Source organism: Ostrea edulis, chromosome 7 (assembly GCF_947568905.1).
Source record: "Ostrea edulis chromosome 7, xbOstEdul1.1, whole genome shotgun sequence".
Taxonomy (NCBI): Eukaryota; Metazoa; Mollusca; class Bivalvia; order Ostreida; family Ostreidae; genus Ostrea; species Ostrea edulis.
The window spans coordinates 30,750,751-30,771,920 of NC_079170.1; the positions used below are offsets into that span (position 1 = coordinate 30,750,751).

The following is a 21,170-nucleotide window of genomic DNA, read 5'->3' on the forward strand; positions in this document are numbered from 1 at the left end:
CTTGACAGACATCGAACTTGGTACACTGGTACATCTTCAGGTAAAGATGACTCCTATCGATTTTGAGGTCACACGGTCAAAGGTCAAGTGTCAAACTGGACATAGTAATATACAGTCTCCAATATTTTAAGAATTAGTTGCTTGATTGACATCAAACTTGGTACACTGGTACAGCATAAGGAGTAGATGACTCCTATTGATTTTTAGGTCACATGGTCAATCACTCTTGACATAGGAAGATATTGTCTGCTCAATAATTTGAATTGGTGATACTACTATCAATTAAATGATGAATGTGTATAACTATTTCCAATTTTGCACCATGGAGGGCATATATCTTTTACAAGCATCTCTTGGTTTAATATTTCTTTTCACATTACTTTGAATGAATTTCATGTTCTTTTCATTGTATCCAATGTATAAATTGTTTAGTGTCTTCGCTGAATACACCTTTATTGCTCTTGGAAAAAGATTGAACATGATGTACACATAATTATAGTTTCATGTACATACGTGCCATGTACATAATTAATATTCCTTTAATTCATATCAAAACAATGCAATTCAATCCAAATGTAAAGGCACAACCCAAATGCTGAATGGTAAAATTAATTGAATATGGGTTGCTCCACAATTACACAAATCGTCATTCAAATCATAGCATCCGCCGCATTGAATCATTTACTCAATTGATGGAAACTTTCGGAGTGAGTCAATTAAACTTTTCAAATAAAAATCACAGTGTCCCGATACGGCAAGGTACATGTATGAATCAACGTGACGGTCCTGGAAACAGCCAAAAAAGTTGCAGTACCCGCGCGGTATGCAACAATTCTTACATACTGCTGTAATCCTCAGCACGGTATTATATTATATTTACATGTATATTACAAATCGCATTTTTCTCTATGAACCAACCAATTTCAGTTCGCGACACAATCCATTCATATTGACTATGAACGGATTATGAACTAGCTTAAAGCACTCAACTGAAAGAGCATAATGATTTGAAAAAATACATGTGTTACAAAGATCTTGCGAGTCACACCTCGGATTATGATTCTGAACTTACGTAGATTATTAAGGCTGAAACGATTCACCGAAATATCGATACTGTTCAATATAAATGCTCGATTCAATGTTTGATTCATTGCCTCCATTTTCAATTCGATACATTTATTACAAACAGGTTCAGTAAAATACATATTCAGGTTTGGCTTGTACTTCTTATTTTTACTTGCATGGGGAACAAAATTGCGTCGAATGATGATCAGACTGTAGTTTGCCTTGAGGTTGACGAAAATAAAAAATGAAAAAATGAAGTTTAAACTACAGAGCCAACAGGCATCTTGCCATTTGGCAGTTTGAAAACATTTTGCTTTTAAAATTATGATTTTGAATTTTGGTAATTAACTTTTTCTTCAATTGATGTTATTGTTGGTTTCTTCTGTAAATTGTATTGTATTGAAAGTATTCAATCGTGGCATAAGTATTGCAATATGTATCGTATTGTGAAGGGCCGTATCATTTCAGCCCTACGCTACATCCCAATCTTGCAGTCTTCTACCTCCAAAATACAGTGCACCGTGCAATGTTGATAAAAGGCAGGGTGAGACGACGTACGTCACAATACAATTGTGACAGAGGCTAGGAGTTCATTTTATGCAACAAAATAGAAGCAATGTAAACAAACGGTGTTTTAGTAAATGAATATAAATATAAGAAATGAACAGCACTTTTGAGCTGTTCATGTTCAATATATTTATATTACAAATCGCATTTTCCTCTATGAACCAACCAATTTCAGCGCACGACACAATCCATTCATATTGACTATGAACGGATTATGAACTAGTTTAAAGCATGCGACTGAGAGAGCGTACTATATGATTTGAAAAAATACAACATGTGTTACGACGACCTCGCAAGTCACACCTCGAATTAAGATTGTGAACTTATATGGATTATGATATCATCCCAATATTGCGGTCTCCTACCTCCAAAATACAGTGTATCGTACAATGTTAATAAAACGGTGATTTAGTAAATGAATATAAATATAAGAAATGAATAGCACTTTAGAGCTAGCTGTTCATGGTCAATATGAACGGATTTGAATTAGAGGCAAATTCTCTGTGAATCGCTAGTGCGATTCACAGAATTTGCCTCAAACCAAAATCCGTTCATACTGACCATGAACAGATAAAAAGCGATGTTCATTTCTTAAATGAACGGATTTGGATTTGAGGCAAATTCTCTGCGAATCGCTAGCGAGATTCACAGAATTTAGCACAATTCACAGGGAATTTGCCTCAAATCCAAATCCGTTCATACTGACCATGAACAGCTAAAAGGTGCTGTTCATTTCTTAAATGAACGGATTTGGATTTGAGGTAAATTCTCTGCGAATCACTAGCGCCAATCACAGAATTTAGCGCAATTCACAGTATGAGAGAATTTACCTCAAATCCAAATCCGTTCATATTGACCATGACCAGCTAAAAAGTGATGTTCATTTCTTAAATAACAATTTGTTGCAGAGCATGACACGAATGGTGATGATATATCCAGAAAAAAAGGTTGTCACACTGTAAGTGTTGATAGCGTCGCCATTTTTGCCACTGAACATACCGTCTCGTTGTTATATACATATCGTGCTGTATCAATGCACTTTTATTTCTAACAAAAACAAACAAAAACCCAAATACATAGCCTTCTTGTTCATGACGTCGCATAACGTAACGTCAAAATGGCACAACGTTATCGTAAACTATACTGTATTCACGTATGTATTATATATAAATAAAGCTTTCTACGAACATATGCTAATCATTTTATAAAAACATATACCAATTATTAAAAAACTTTGAGGGGTATCTTTTAAATTATCTTTTAATTTAAACAAGTACGGGCCCGAATTTGCCCCAAATGCACCGAGTCCTTTTACCAAATCAATTTCTAAGCATAAAAATCTAATTTTATTGAGTGAAAATATTTCATTTCTTGTACTCCATACAACACATTGTAAACATTAAATATATATATATATATATATATATATATATATATATATATATATATATATATATATATATCTTAAACTCCGTCGTGTAGAAAGATTTTTTATTCAAAATTGCTCATGTTTAGGATTAATAAACATGTATCATAACAGTTACCCAATCTTCAGCACAGAATTAAAGTCAATGAGGATCAAAATAATGGATTGAAAACCAGATTTCACATTGTAATTAATATTTATCTATGCTTCAATGTACACAGGGTAGTAGACTTAACAATTAAAACACAAAAGAAAATTATATATATATATACACACACACACACACAATATAGCTATAAATATAGGGTTTGTGCTGGACCTGCAGAAGAATACACATCTAAACCTATTTACATATGCTTAAGGTTAGATGTGTATTCATGTTAATCAAAACCCAAGCACCTGTGCCATGTGGATCTGGTTTATTCTCGTTAGAGAAGTGGACAGGACCTGGTGAAGACCCAAGCACCTGCACCTGTGACATCATGGAAGCGTACAGTACATGATTTCTGAATAAACTGCACAAATTACTCATGCCATGTCCTCATCCTTTATATATACCTAAAAATACAACCAACTCAGACTGTGATAATATAGACCTACTCCGTATTGGCAGTGGACTAGTTAGAATAATCTAACTGTGTCTCGGGACAGGCCCTCACCACAGTTAGAATACCTCCCATATACCCGTAATGTAGCAGAAAATTGCGGAATCGCTCCAAAACGATTTTAAACTTATCAAAGAATAAACGCGTACATTTAAAGTTAAATTTATATACAACTAACCTCATTGGTAATTTGTAAGTCCTTAACACTGTAAAAAATCGTATAATAATATTGTAAACTCAACACTTTGAAATGTCACTTTTCTCGATTCGAACTGACTGCCATTTTACCGGAAACTGCCATCGGAACACCCTGCTGCATGCTGTTTTCCAAAAACGAACGCTTACCTAATTTGCAAATAAGAACGGCCCAAGTGGGTCGTTAAGATAACTTTCCAAATGCATATGAGTGATGTGTTACATAATTTTACCGAAACATGCACTGTGTTCAATTTTCATTTTGCTACATTGCAGGTATATAGGACGCATTCTATCGTTAAATCGGGTCCGTAGGACATTATCATTTTAGCGATAGAACATTCTATCTAGCAGTGGACGTACAGTCACCTACTCACACATTGAAGAATTAGGCTAGAACGAACAGTTACTTTTCATAAACCTTTGAACTCATGTACTGTAAATAAAATACCTGAAAAATGAATGACATCCTACAGCTACATCAGATCCTAGTTAAATCATATTGCCTTTGAAATTTCGCTAAGGCATCGCTTTTTTTTCTTTTTTTTCTCTTTTTTTTAAAAGCGTGTATGAGTGACGTAAGAATGATGTGCACACGTGGCGTGATCTACTTCATGGACTGGAACAAAAGAATGAGAGTATAAGGGCCAGGCATTCGACTAGATACATTTTCGTGACAGCACTGCCTGTAATCTGTAACCTCATAAATGAGGAGAAAAATAGTATGTTTACGAGTTATAGAATATACCTGAGTAAATTGTTCAAGATTAACTCACTTACAATTATTTAAAACCAACAAGTCCACATACATGTATATATAATTTTACCCGGTCAAGATATACGGCTCGCGGCGGGTGTGACCGGTCGACAGGGGATGCTTACTCTTACTCTCCCGGGTATCTGATTTCACCTCTGGTTTCTCTTGGGATCCGTGTTTGCCCAACTCTCTACTTAGTGATCACTGTTCGTTGTTTGACACCTTAATTTAAATACATCCGGGTCATTCTCTAGCTCACTATGCAGCCAGATAACGTGTTACGCAAGCTTCACTTACACCTCGTTATTTATAACTTTATAGCGTCCGGAAATCTGGACAGAGAATGACATTCTGGCAACTATAGCACGAAATTAACACGAAGTCACCCCACCCGACTCCTTACCTTTAATTTCCCCAATGAACAACCCCCTTTTCCCATGCTTTCAATTCATTTCCAAATCCTGACATGTTTTATTCAATTTTTTTCCTTCTTTATCGATCGTATCACATTCCGCCATGACGTTCAAACCGTTCCCTCATCAATTTTATTCTTGAAAGTGCCCCACCTTGATTGCCAGACCTCTAAAAACTATGAAGAACAATATGTTTATTTGTATACTGTTGTGTTTATATGATTTGTTTTGTTTTACACATAAACTGATATTCATCATCCTTTCTATACCATTCCACTCGATTGATATCCAATCCAGTCCATATAGAATGCCCTACAAATATGACTGCGCATTATATACGGAGCCAGGTCAAATCAACACCTTGTAATTTCGGCACGGGGTTAAATTGGCACCATCAAATTCAAACTCACCGTGTACAATGCCACATGCGGGGACCATGATTGGTACTTATATAGTGCGGAGTCTGTGAATTCCAAGCCAAGAAAACAAATCGATAATTACGTATTCAAAGACTGGTTGTATTTAATTAAAATAAATCTAGATATATCCGAAAGTATTGCACGAAAGACAATAGTTATTGAGAAGCTAGCATTGTATATATATATATATATATATAATATATTCGGTTTTTTACACATATATACATACATATACTACCCTCTCACACTGATTTATTCATTCTTTAAAAGAATTATCAAATTTGTGGTTACTCTCTGTATAAAAAAAAAAAAAAAAAAAAAACCCACAAGTGAAAAGTAGCTAGTAAAACCAAATTAATCAGTCAAGAACAAAACTGATAAAGGGATATAGAACAATGCATCTCAATATATAGAACTCTATAGAGGGGTCACATGGGCCTTCAAGGACGACTGAGCTTACCTGAAAGTTCCTAACTTACTGACTGCTTGTTAGTGGCTGCTAGCTCCAACCATGTGTAACTGGTCATTTAAAAAGATACAAATGGGCAATTAGTAGCCAGCCACTTCAAACTGGAAAAGTTAGCTACTAGTAACCATGCAGGACACATATTTACGCAAGTTTGTAGACGTAAACGTAGATTTACGTCTGATATGACCTAATTTACGTAGGTAAATCGTGGTATCTTGTTTAGAAAAATGTACAAAACGATAAAAGAAGCAATAATTTCTTCCACTCCCGGAGAAATAAATGACAAAATCATTTGATTTCTTGAATTACTTTATTGGGAGAACTTTTTTCCCCCAAAACCCTTAAAATTTGTGTCATTTTACTAATTTCACCTTATTAAAAATGATAGAAAATAGTACAAATGACTTAAATATGAGACATATTGCAAGTCCTATAAAATCTGTAAAACCCAGGAGCTTTCGGGGGCTTCGCCCCCTAGGCCCCCACCAGGGCTTCGTCCTAGACCCACTGCCTCATAAAGTGCCGCCCCCCGTAACCACAATTCCTGGATCCGTCCCTGGTAGCCTTTGCTACTTTAAGTGAGGAAAGTTAGTTACTAATAGCCAGTTCCTACTTCTTGTTTTAAATTGAACAAAATACAAAAACTATATATGAATCTAAAGCCCTTGATCCATAGATGGCGTTCTTCTTTACCAAATGAAAATATAATGAACTATATCGGTGTTTATTCAATGCCAACTCCATCATTTTAGTGACAATTTTCTCCCACCTCCGCTCATTCCTGTGTTGTAGCAGAGACCCCCCCCCCCCCGAAAAACAGCCCGGGATAGATTTTCCCCATAGGGATAGATTTTCCCCATAGGGAAAAAAGCACCCCAGCATATAATTTCCCCCTATATGTACAAAGTTAGTATAGAGTTTCCCCTTGGGCGGAAAAACCGACCTGGTATAGAATGTTCCCCCTACGGTTTCCGGATTTCATTTGTTATAGTTTCATGAAATATATATGCGCTCATCAGCATTACAATATTCAAAATAGAAACGAATATTTTTTTGAGATGTTGAAGTTGGGTTTACATGCTGAAAACTTTGAAATGCAATGCAATATGCTTCTCAAAAGACTTTAACGATGGTCAATTAATCATTAGGATTTTTCGTAAAAAGTACTGCAAAGTAAAATAGGTGAAATGTACAAATAAAAGTAAAGTATTTTTTTCTCGTTTATTTAAATTCAAAATTTAAAAAACATTAACTTCTTCCCTACTTCACTATTTCAAATGTTAGATACTGGTAAACAACGATTTATAAAGACTTGAGTTGTTTGAATGAATTTTGATATACTAATACACGATTTGAATAATTTCCTTTTTAAAAAAAAAATCATAGGATGATGATTGTTTACGATACACCAGATCCTGGACAGGAACCATTAGACATGCAAATCAGACGGAAGAAGTGGGGCTGGATTGGACACACCCTAAGGAAGCCACCTTCCAGCACCACACGTCAGGCTCTGACCTGGAACCCGCAGGGCAAGAGAAAGAGGGGCCGTCCAAGAAACACCTGGAGGCGTGACTCGGAGGCAGAATAGAGGGTGCAGGACATGATCTGGCACGACGCCGCAAAAGCAGCCCAGAATCGTGTTCGTTGGAGGACTGTCGTCGATGGCCTATGTTCCTCACGGAACGACAGGACAAAGTAAGTAAGTAAGTCTATACAGGGACGGTTTTTTCCTAGGGGAAAATTGGGCCCGTGTTAATTCTTCCTTGGGGGAAATTGTATGCCAGGCCCATCTTTTCGTGGGGAATGTCTATCCCGGGCCCGTTTTTTTTTTTCGGAGGGAAAGTCTATGCGGGGGAAAATTTAAAAACATTAACTTCTTCCCAACTTCACTATTTCAAATGTTAGATACTAGTAAATAACGATAGACTTCTGATGTCTGAATGGATTTTGATATACCATTACACGATTTGAATAATTTCCCTTTTTTTTTTTTTTTTTTTTTAAATCATAAGATTATGATTGTTGACGATACACAAGATCCTGCTCAAAATAAAAAAAATAATAAGAATTCCTGGGTCTAGATAAGCTAGAGAATTGAAGTAATAGAACTGGAATCGTTTAGTATCGCCCGAATTTTTAGGCTATAAATAGTGGTACAGTGAAACCACCTACAAGGAAAAAGTTAGTGGGTTTGAATATACATGTAATTATTTATCAGGTTTATTTATATGGCGAGAAGCAATTTTCATAACAGAATATGCTTTCAATGTATTCCAAACATTATGCCTGATTTTGTCCGCTGCTTAACCTTTGCAGTTCAAATTACGAATCTTTCCAGTGGAGTGTAAAACTTTAAGTAGATAGGCTATTTATTATCTAGAAATATTCAATTCAAGGTAAAATACATGCAGAATAATATTTTAGATCTAAAAATGAGCTATTAGGTTGTTATGGAGATAACCATATTAACTTATGCATCTACTTATAGCTTTCAAGAAAGAAATTTGTATTTACATTAACGAAATAAGTAATTCAGTTTAATTTAATCATCCAGTCCAATCCAATATTCTGGAGGATGACCTAAAATACATACCATTATTTAAGAATACTCACTCTCTCTATCATCTACGCATTTTTTAAAATTCCTATTGAAGAATTTAATTCAATAGACTAATGTTTACCATTAGATTAAATACACACTCTTACCATGTATTTGAACAACTGGAAACTATGTTGTAAAAGTAAAGTTTCTTGAGTATGATTTATCTGGAAATTTTAAATCATTTGTCTTGGCGCTGACAGGAATATCGCATGGTTAGTTTGGGGTTAGCGCGAATCATGCTTATAAAGCACCAAAACCAGTAAAACAACTCTCAAGATACGCTAGATAACTCACAAATACCACCTTACCTTAGTACACGCTTCACACCTCGAACAAAAGATTTTTGGCCCTACCAAATCACTTGGTAAACCCTAAGTCCAGTCTCCATGGTTCGGTAACCCTACCCTTGTATTTACAATTATTAAACCAATATATAATTACCAATGATTGGTAGAAATCAAAGACAGGGTACCATCCCCTATGGCCACGATGTTTCCATTTATTTAGTGAACATTGATTTTTAAACACACACACACACAAGCTTAGTAAATGTTTGGGTGGCCTGAACAACTAATAGAAACAGGAGATCAGATAACGAGTGAGTAGTGGTCGCACGGGAGAGTGGACGCGTTTTGTGTCTCAGATTATGACAAGGTCAAGATCGTGATCTTAAAAGCTTATGAATTAATACCTGAAGCGTACAGACAAAAGTTCAGAAAATACAGAATATTTGACAATCAAACATATGTTGAATTTGCTAGAGAAAAAGATTTATTTGATGAATGGTTAAGATCGAACGGAATTCATGAACATTTCAATAACTTTCGTAAACTCATCCTAGTAGAAGAGTTGAAGGAGTGTTTTCATCAAGATTTGAGAACACAATTAGAAGGTAAGAATGAGATGATCCCGTGGGGGATCCGGGTTAGAATAGGTCCTCAGTACCCCCTTGCTTGTCGTAAGAGACGACTAAATGGGGCGGTACTTCGGATGAGACCGCAAAAACCGAGATCCCGTGTCACGGTATGTGTGGCACAATAAAGATCCCTCCCTGTTCAAAGGCCGTAAGCGCCGAGCATAGGCCTAAATTTTGCAGCCCTTCACCGGCAGTGGTGACGTCTCCATATGAGTGAAATATTCTCGAGAGGAACGTTAAACAATATTCAATCAATCAATCAATAAAAATGAGATGACTCTTGAAGAAGCCACAATGATCGAACGTTCCTTGTCAGAAAAACTCCCCCTATTCCACTCATTTCAGTGTCATAGTAGCAAGCTTTTTCTTTCTATGAAGGTTTTGCACGATTCTATACAATCTACATGTGGGTATGGCTATGGTACAAGTAAGTGACCGATATATTTTTCTGTTGGTTTGCTATGGATACCCGGTGACATTTTGAAACATGTTTCAAAATGTCATCGGGTATCTATAGCAAACTAACAGAAAAATATACGGTAACTAATACGAAACAAATATGCCATACAAATCTCAATTGCTTTTGGTGCTATTTGAATTACAAAATGAATGTGTTTGTACGAAATGAACTCCAGTGGTGTACGTCTATAACGACTCTCCAGATTTAAAATTTGAATTAAAAACATCGTTTAATTTGTGTTTGCTTTAGGTATTTCATCGATGCATCATTGTGTAAATTAAATACCAGGCTGAAGCTAGAAGCCACTAACCAGCAGCCAATAAGCACGTAGAAGCTAGCAGCCACTACGGAAAATCATCAAAGGACTGAGAGTACTCATAGAAAAATATTTAATTTGAAACCTACTTTAAAGGAAATTTTTAATTTAATTAATGTTTTGAATTAATAAATGTCAATCGCAACACTCACGGGCCACTTAGCTCACATGAGAGATTGTACACCAATGGTGAAATGAATTTATATCAGTAATTTGTAATGAAAGGAAATAAAATTGACCACACATTTCATTTTCTGATCTTTTTGAACAATTTCTCAGTTTACATGCACGAAAGTAAGTGCACATTGATAATTTAGCTCACCAGAATATTACAATCAGTCATTAGGTATCTATCATTAGATTGATATGATAGGGAAAACTATATGATGTGGGGTGCTCTATTATCTCAAGACTGATCCTATTTTCATGTGCCAATCCATTTGAAATCATATTGCATTCAAAAATCCTTTCTGTAAATTAGCTCATCTGAAGAGTGATAACCATTGCTTTGTAACAAAAGAAACCAACAAAGGAAATCTTTTGAGCAAGTGGTGTAAGGAAACAGGATTAAATAATAAAACAAACACTTTCTCAGTAATATCTGGTGAATAGTGAATAATACCTCCATCCTGTGACTGTTATCAAAAATTGTGCATTAGATCAACTGATTTTGACATTGCGCATAACCTAGTAAAAAAAGTGTAACACGAGTTTTATGACTGCTTTTAGAGCTGTAATCTGTGAAGACAAGGCAGAAGGAACATCAAGGCAAGGTAGAGGACCCCTAGGACTATCATTTACCACTTTCAGTTTAGGGCTGTAGTGGTACCACCAGGTGGCTCTCGGGGGTTAGGACAGATTTCGAGTCCCCATTTCTACTCTAAAAGGGGTGACACGGACAATGTATCCATTGATTAAGGTAGGTAGTACTAAGGGCTACTCGATACCATGTAAAGAGGAGCTCTGGGATACCCGGAAGCATTGTTTAGCTCACCTGAACTTTGACATATTTCGTTTCTCGTAATGAAAGAGGGGGTTTTATGATTCCTCTTCCAGTATTAATCTTTGAAGACAAGGCGGAAGGAACATCAATACAAGGTAGAGGACCCCTAGAATTATCATTTACCACTTTCAGTTTTGGGCTGTAGTGGTACTACCATGTGGCTCTCGGGGGTCTGGACAGATTTCGAGTCCCTATTTCTACTCAACGAGGGGTGACAAGGACAATGTATCCATTGATTGAGGTAGAGAATACTAAGGGCTACTCGATGCCATGTAAAGAAAGCTCTGGGATACCCGGAAGTATTGTTTAGCTCACCTGAACTTTGACATTTTTCGTTTCTCGTAATGAAGGAGGGGGTTTTATGATTCCTCTTCCAGTATTAATCTTTGAAGACAAGGCGGAAGGAACATCAATACAAGGTAGAGGACCCCTAGGACTATCATTTACCACTTTCAGTTTTGGGTTGTAGTGGTACCACCAGGTGGCTCCCGGGGGTCGGGACAGATTTCAAGTCCCTATTTCTACTCAAGGAGTGTATATTTTAGTCTACTTTATGAAGGAGTTAATGGTCGCGTTATCTAATACAGCTAATTAAAATATGCTATAATGACTTATCTACAAGAAAATGTACTGAAAGTCACATTGTAAATTCTGGAAACTGCTTTGCTTCGTTAAGATTCTTAGTCATCTTAAAACATTTGTTGTAAACCTCACATTTTGTAGGTATGAATGAACAGTTCATTATTTACTCTATACTGCCAAGTGAATTCTGGTCGTCTACTGTGTATATTAAGGAGATATACTACATTGTCATAATCATGATAATGACGGACTTCCTTTTAAAACATGAATGAAAATCAAAATTTATATCAGCAATACTGAGTAGCTCAGTAGGTTAGCATGCCAACTGCTGAATTGTAGATTGCGGTTAAAAAAAATTTCAGATTACTTGCTAAGAAAACTTCATTTGTTTTTTACTGAAATGAAGTGAATTTGAAAGTTTAAAATTTCAAAAAGTTGTTATATGCAGCCTTCACTTTTCATCCATATCAGATTTGTCTGATGTAGTATTCCTCCTTAAGTATGAATGACCTGTTCGTCATTTACTCTATTCTGCTTATTGAATTCTCATCGCCTTACTGTATACTGATTAAATTCCTCCAGTCATCTGACACAGCTTTTGATTGCTTTGGGCGACTATTAATTTTAAATCCTGTTACAGTAGTATTCAATGTCATGTAAATCATTACAGTTGTATTTGATGTCATCATAGTTATAAATAGATTGCTTCATTAACATTCCATGAAATGAAATTGAACATTATTTCGGGTTGTTTTACTCCGTCCCATTTAATTTACTTCACAGTTCTGAATTCGACCCACTACTGCAACTCTGGGAGGGGGGGGGGGGGGGGGGGGGGGGCGCATTATCTGTTGGTCTACTGACCTAGCATTCCCTTATAGGCCATTTCAAGGTGAACTTCTAAAGTCTTTTTGATACCTGAAAATCTGCTCACTTATATGGGTTTGTATATTGTAGAATTAGAAAATGTCTGTGTAATGAATGCAATTTATTATATATATAAAACCAAATTCCAAATATTTTGGTGCAACTAAAATGTACAGAATTTTGTTTTGAAAGATAAATTATTCTATTTATGTATTAAGGCTATAAACATTGCAGGTGGTCACCATTTTATAGGGAAGGTAGTCCTTTATTATTTAATTAGTTTATGAATACACCTCCTTGATGTGACATAAATTTCACAAATGTAAAGTTTTAGGTAACTCTTGTCCACATAGACTTTAATTGTCACATAAGACAAAGGATATGCAGAATTAATGTGGACTAAAAGTATTAATTTTGTTGATTTATTATGGTTTTTTGTCTATGCTTGCTTTACTTTTCGGTACTTTGATTTTATTTTCAGTGCCTTCCCCTCTTTAGGGAACCTGATAACTTTTTCCCAGTTTCTGTTCATTTCCTGTGAGGGCCTCATAACTACATCTCGATTCTTCACAGTGACTGCAAAGATTCCTTTCAGGTTAGTTACCCCCCCCTCCCCCCCCCCCCCCCCCCCACTACCACCACCACTACCACCACCACCAAATCTTCTCATCAGGTGAGTACATCCCCAGTCTCATCAAGTTAGTATACCCCAGTCTTCTCATCAAGTTATTTTAATTCACCCTTTCCTCAAGAAACCAGAATGAATTTTCCGAGAAGACTTCCTCAGGTGGTTTTACAAATACATGTGTGATGAATCCTCTCAGATATCTCTGTCCTGGTTCTTCTTAGTATGCAAGTTTTAGCTTTTCTGATTCATTAGTTTTGTGAGAAAAAGTTTTAAACACCACTCCCTGTTTTTAGTATTTCTTGTTCCCCTCTCATGGAATGAGGAGGTATTGTCCTTTAGGTAACTTGAATTCCTATTATCAAAGGATACCTCTTAACAAATTCAGTAGAGATTGAAAATGGGAAAAGTTTACACCAGACAAACGGATGCTGGGTAAGACTTATTCAGATTTGGCAAACTCAGTCCTTGGCTCATATGAGTTAAAGATAGAAAATGGGATGTTTGTTCTAGACTATACTTCAATTTAAACAGACACTAGGCCATCCTTAAAAAATGTTTGTTTGCAATTGCCGCCTAGGGGGTTTCAGACCCAGGAGGGAGGGAGGGAATTTATTTTTTTTCAATGGAGTTTAATTTAAAATTAGTAATAAAACTCACAATATAAAACAGTGAACAGATCTTTTTTTCTGACAGATATTTTTTTCTTTTAGTTCGGAAACAATCAAGTCGAAAACAGGTGGAAAAAATGGCTGTTCAAAATACTCAAAACTCTGACAAAGGTGACACTTCCTATCAATAATTTCATCAGTCTATTTCAGAGGATTTCTCTTTGAAAATCTCTAGCCCTTTGACAAGACGATCATCATGGACTGGGAGAACCCCAGAGAATTTCTGTATAAATTTTGGTCCTTTCAAACCGGCATCCGCTGATGCGCATTAAAGCATAAATCTTTCCTTATGCCCTTAGCTCACTGCTGCATCAGCATAGTATGCACACTCCATGTGCATTGTGTAATTCATCTTCAAACACATCAGATTCATGTAACTTTGGCCGATATTGGCCATGCCACTTCACATGTCGGGAGTTAATTCGCTTACGATCTCTGCGAGGATCTCTTTCCAAGTATTTTGAAGACTAAAACTGTATAATTTATTGCTGATTTTCACCTCACATATGTGTATAGAAACACACAAAGGGATATTTGGCTCATTAGCGGGATGCTTTACACACTGTGCTGACATTTTGGCGGCGACTGCTTGTCAACAACGATCTTCCAAATGTTTTATTACAAATAGCAAGAAAGAAGAGTTTTACTGATCTGACTGATTAAATTAATGTGGATGTCAAACCCGATGTTTTAAAAATGAGTAATTCGTCGATCGAACAAAATTATAAACTTTGTTTACCGATGGAACAAAATAACAATAAAAATAATTTTGTCAATTAAATTTTTCCAGTGGGAATAATTCTAATGAGGCGGGCGGCAATTCCAAACAAACTATGATTTTATTTTGGCCCTATCATCTGTTTATCTAACCCTGAAAATTAAACCCCTGGGAGTCTTGAGATACAAAATACCTCCTTTGTTTAAATCTAAAAAAACAATATTATGTTTTGCAGGAAATACCTTGGAATGGTGGCATATTTCTTCCTAGTACAAGTGGTCAACAATGCATCGTATATGTTCCGTGTGTCGGTCCCTCTCCAGATGATATTTATAGCAGTAAGTAACAAGTGTCAATGATGTCATTATTTGAGTTGTATTTACAGTGATGTAATTATTTGAGGTGTATTTACAGTTATGTTATTATTTGAGGTGTATTTACAGTGATGTCATTAATTTAGGTGTATTTACAGTGATGTCACTGTTTTGAGTGTATTTACAGTGATATCATTATTTTAGGTGTATTTACAGTGATGTCATTATTTTAGGTGTATTTACAGTGATGTCATTATTTTAGGGTTCCATGATCCCAAGTCTGGTGCTAGGTGTACTCATTCTGAAGAGAAAGTAGGTACTACATAGGGAACTCGCCTACCTGTACGAGAGAGAGAGAGAGAGAGAGAGAGAGAGAGAGAGAGAGAGAGAGAGAGAGAGAGAGAGAGTTGGAAATATTATTTGTACTTTTTGCCTTGCAAAGAAAAGTCCCGAATCTTTGTATTATATGTATATTCAAAAGAGAAAGTAATACAAATATGAAAGTTAGTTTTTGTGAATGTAAAATAAATACGGAAGACAGAGTATGCCATACAAAAAAGGTAAAAACTTTCTACAGGATTTAATTCTACTGTACAAAGTAGAAACAGTTACACAATGATACATATGTGTTTTTTGTAGATATTCAAAAAGCCAAATATCTGCCTGTTGTCCTGGTACATGTAACAGCAGGCATCGCCATGTGTACCGTAGCCTCAGCCAAACAGGAAGTTAAGCATGTGCATGAAGATGAGGTAAGCGACTGGCAAACAAGGCCTTTTGGAGGGTAATATTTGACAAGTATTATGATTATGGAGGGTAATATTTGTCAGGGATTATGATTATGGAGGGTAATATCTGACAGGCATTCTAGTTAAGGCTAGTGTTTGCAACAATCCACAACAATCGAGAACAATTCATATAAAATAATTAAGAGCTTGTATCACTATTTTGATAGTGAAATCATACTTCATAAGAGCTGTTTTAATGAGCCATTAGATAAAAGTTTAGCGTAATAAGCTACCTTAAATGTAATATCTCAGCATTTTAACATCTGAAATCTAGAATACCACCACATTAGCTCACAGTAAGCTCTGCGTTATCAGCTTACAGTAACATCATCTAATTATCTCAGTGGAAACACCACCTCATTAGATCAATGTAACAGGCCTGATTTTCTTCTGCTTTTTATACCCCAAGATCGGGGAGGGGGGGGGGGGGGGGGCATATTGTTTTTGTCCTGTCTGTCATTCCGTAATCGTGTAATTCTGTCATTCTGTAATTCTGTCTGAAACTTTAACCTTGCTAATAATCTTTGAACAGTAAGTGATAGAGCTTTGATATTTCCACATGAGTATTCCTTGTGACAAGACCTTTCCGTGGGTACTAAATCTTTTGACCTTGACATTTGACCTACTTTATTTATTTATTTTACATTGGTCATAACTTCTAAATGGTAAATATTAGAGCTTTCATATTGTTCATAAGCATTTCTTGTGACAAGATATTTTCTACTGGTACCAAGATATTTGTCCTTGTGACCTTGGTCATCTTCTGAATTGGCCATTATGGGGGGGGGGGGGGGGGCATTTGTGTTTCACAAACACATCTTGTTTAAAATTCATTTACAAATTTGTATTCCGTTTTTAGGTCACCTGAGTAAACTCAGGTGACCTATTGCAATTGGTTGTCGTCCGTCGTGTGTTAACAATTGAACATTTTTAACATCTTAATAACTACCAGTCCAATTCTTTTCAAATTTGGTATGAGGCATCATTGGGACAAGGGGGACATAAACTGTAAATTTAGGACTCGAGCACCCCTGGGGCCCTAGGGGGCGGTGCAAAAACTGCCCAAAATTGACCAATTTTCAAAAATCTTCTTCTCAAGAACCACACACATGTAAGAAAAGCTAAATGCATAGTGATGTAGGAGCAGGAAGGCCTCTACCAGAATTGTAAATTTCATGATCCCCGGGGTAGGGGATCTGACCCCAGGGCAGGGACAAACTTGGTATATAGTGCTAAATGTATAGAGCAAGTAGTCTTTTACCAAAATTGTAAATTTGATTTTCTCCAGAGTAAGGGTTCTGACCCCAGGGTGGGGCCAAACTTAGTATATAGTATGTATGTGTAAGTTTGCTGATTACTGTATAAAATCTAAATGCATACTTAGGAATAGCAGAAAAGGATGCACAAAAAATGGTGAATGTTATAACCCAGGATTATGACTTTAGGATTAGTAATATATTTTGATGTTTTAATGTAAATACACCTATTATTTAAAGCCTTTCATCAGTGTATGCACTTTTGAGGGCAGTGAAGTTTTAAGAACACTTGCTTATACTGTTGCTGAACATTAGAATTTAGCTTAGATATTCAGAACAGGAATTTTTTTTCTAGATTTCATAGCCCATGGAAGTAGTGATATTTTTTCCACTAGTATTCAGGTGACCGATGAGGCCTGTGGGCCTCTTGTTTAAAAATAAATTACCGTTTTTGGACACCACCATATCTTTCAAAAGATGATTTGGCTCCATGCATGAAAATTCCAAAAACTTATTCCATATGTACAGGACACCATCAATCATCTTCCAAAAGATGATGATTTGGCTACTGTGTGAATTATGTCTCCCCTATTTCAGGGGCAGACATTGCTTTTGTACTTTCCGTCGTCCGCCTGTCTGTCACAAAATCTTGTGAACGCTTCTCCTCCTATATGGCTTATTGGATAGACTTGAAACTTTGTACAATGCTTCATTGCCATTTTTAGATGTGCGTACTGTCGGGACAAGAGGATCTAATTATTTTCCTAAAAGTTATAGTGGATCTGAGAGGGGTGGAGGATGTAAAATAGCTTGTGAACACTTCTCCTCCTATATGGCTTATCAGATAGATTTGAAACTTTGTACAATGCTTCACTGCCATTTGTAGATGTGCATGCTGTTGAGACAGGAGGATCCAATTATTTTCCTAAAAGTTATAGTGGATCTAAGAGGGATGGAGGATGTAAAATAGCTTGTGAACACTTCTCCTAAATGTCTTATTGGATAAATTTGAAACTTTGTACAATGCTTCATTGCCATTTGTAGTAGATGTTCATATTGTTGGGACAGGAGTATCGAATTATTTTCCTAAAAGTTATAGTGGATCTAAGAGGGGTGGAGGATCTTGAAATAGCTTGTTAATGCTTCTCCTATACGGCTTATCCGGTAGACTTGAAATTTTGTATGATACTTCAATGCCATTTGCAAATGTGCATTTCGCAGGGACAGGAGGATTCAATTGTTATAGTGGATCTGAGGGGTGGAGGGTCAAAAATAGTTTGTGAACACTTCTCCTATGTGGCTTATTGGAGTTCATATTCTTTATGTTCCTGCTCATGCTTTCTCCTCCATACCATATCCATACCATGCAGTACATTAAGGGGTGGTGGCTTCATTTGGAGCACTACCAGTTTGGGGAGCTAGGGATACATTTGTTTTTCATAAAAACAATCTCTAGTTGTAAGAGGAGTTCTGGGAACCAAATGTTTTTTAAAAAGAAAAAAATGTCGCTTTTAGCTCACAGGAACCGAAGGTTCAAGTGAGCTTTTCTGATCACATTTTGTCCGTCGTCCGTCCGTCTGTCTGTCCGTCTGTAAACTTTTCACATTTTCGACTTCTTCTCCAGAACCACTTGGCCAATTTCAACCAAACTTGTCCAAAAGCATCCTTCGGTGAAGGGCTTTCAAGATTGTTCAAATGAAGGGCCATGTCCCTTTGAAAGGGGAGATAATCACAAAAATGCAAAAATAGGATGGGGTCATTTAAAAATCTTCTTCTCAAGAACCACTGGGCCAGAAGAGCTGAAATTTACCTGAAAACTTCCTGACATATTGCAGATTCAAGTTTGTTCAAATCATGGCCCCCCGGGGTAGGATGGGGCCACAAGGGGGATCAAAGTTTTACATACAAATATATAGGGAAAAGCTTTAAAAATCTTCTTCTCAAGAACCATTAAGCCACAAAAGCTGAGATTTACATGAAAGCTTCCTGACATAATGAAGATTCAATTTTGTTCAAATCATGGGCCCCGGGGGTTGGATGGGGCCACATTAGGGGATCAAAGTTTTACATACAAATATATAGGAAAAATCTTTAAAAATCTTCTTCTCAAGAACCACTGAGCCAGACAAGCTGATTTTTACAGGAACACTTTCTGACATAGTGCAGATTCAAGTTTGTTCAAATCATGGCCACCGGGCGTAGGATGGGACCACAAGGGGGGATCAAAGTTTTACATACAAATATATAGGAAAAATCTTTAAAAGTCTTCTTCTCAAGAACCACTAAGCCAGAAAAGCTGACATTTGCATGAAAGCTACCTGACATAATGCAAATTCAAGTTTGTTCAAATCATGGGCCCCGGGGGTGGGATTGGGCCACAAGGGGATCAAAGTTTTACAAATACACTGTATATAGGGAAAAACTTTAAAAATCTTCTTCGCAAGAACCACTAAGCCAGAAAAGCTGAGATTTGCATGAAAGCTTCCTGACATAATACAGATTCAAGTTTGTTCAAATCATGGGCCCCGGGGGTTGGATGGGGCCACAATAGGGGATCAAAGTTTTACATACAAATATATAGGAAAAATCTTTAAAAATCTTCTTCTCAAGAACCACTGAGCCAGACAAGCTGATTTTTACAGGAACACTTTCTGACATAGCGCAGATTCAAGTTTGTTCAAATCATGGCCACCGGGGGTAGGATGGGACCACAAGGGGGGGGGATCAAGTTTTACATACAAATATATAGGAAATTTTTTTTTAAATCTTCTTCTCAAGAACCACTAAACCAGAAAAGCTGATTTTTACATGAAAACTTTTTGACATAGTGCAGATTCAAGTTTGTTCAAATTATGACCCCGGGGGTTGGATGAAGCCACAATAGGGGATCAAAGTTTTGCATACAAATATAGAGGACAAATCTTCTTCTCAAGAACCACTGAGACAGACAAGCTGATTTTTACATGAAAACTTTCTGACATAGTGCAGATTCAAGTTTGTTCAAATCATGGCCCCCGGAGGTAAGATGGGGCCACAAGGGGATCAAAGTTTTACATACAAATATATATGGAAAAACTTTAAAAATCTTCTTCTCAAGAACCACTAATCCAGAAAAGCTGCGATTTAAATGAAAGCTTCCTGACATAATGCAGATTCAAGTTTGTTCAAATCATGGGCCCCGGGGGTTGGATGGGGTCACAATATGGGATCAAATTTTACATACAAATATATAGGAAAATCTTTAAAAATCTTCTTCTCAAGAACCACTGAGCCAGAAAAGCTGATTTTTACATGAAAACTTTCTGACAAAGTGCAGATTCAAGTTTGTTCAAATCATGTCCCCCGGGGGTAGGATTGGGCCACAAGGGGATCAAAGTTTTACATACAAATATATAGGAAAAAACTTTAAAAATCTTCTTCTCAAGAACCACTAAGCCAGAAAAGCTGATATTTACATGAAAGTTCACCTGAACTTTGACATTTTTCGTGTCTCGTAATGAAAGAGGTTTTATGACTGCTTTTCCATCAGTAATCTTTAAAGACAAGGCGGAAGGAACACCGAGGAAAGGAAGAGGACCCCTAGGACTATCATTTACCACTTTCAGTTTGGAGCTGTAGTGGTACAACCCGGTGGCTCCTAGGGGTCGGGACAGATTTCGAGTCCCCATTTCTACTCTAGGATGGGGGACAAGGACACTGTATCCATTGCTTGAGGTAGAGCGTTCTCAGGGGTACTTAATGCCATGTTCATACATATACCGGTATCTCATGTATAGAGACTACTCGGTATAATGCATTTCGTCTTTCCATCGTAAAAATTCTCCATTGCTAGACTTATCAACCCACGCCTTCTGTTTGAAGGTGATGACTAGATGGTATCCCTGAAAAGCAGGTGACCCACGAGTTACTTACCCCTGTTCATAGATAGAAAGATAAGTCGTACGTCGAATAATATTTCGTAAAGAAATGTGTTTACGATGAAGAAGGCAAATAAAATTGTTGGGATTTTTAACTAATTAAGATTACTAATTAAACCCTAATTAGCTCAACTATTAAAAATGTAAGAAATAAATAAAGCAATCGCAGCAGGGTTAAGGTGTCCCGAGTAAAGTTAAAACAAACATCATAAAATG

The 21,170-nt window shown here is 36.6% G+C and overlaps 2 protein-coding genes across 2 annotated transcripts in view; one reads left to right on the forward strand and one right to left on the reverse strand.

Annotated features, from left to right (window-relative positions):
- Positions 1-4,398, reverse strand: part of LOC125654652 (uncharacterized) — a 534,947-nt gene extending 530,549 nt beyond the window's left edge. The window contains exon 1 of the mRNA XM_056143962.1: positions 4,310-4,398. Within this exon, the coding sequence (XP_055999937.1) occupies positions 4,310-4,327 (18 nt within the window). The 5' untranslated portion in view covers positions 4,328-4,398. The remainder of the gene's footprint in view (positions 1-4,309) is intronic.
- Positions 1-21,170, forward strand: part of LOC125654656 (GTPase IMAP family member 7-like) — a 662,712-nt gene that overhangs the window by 396,617 nt on the left and 244,925 nt on the right. The window lies entirely within an intron of this gene.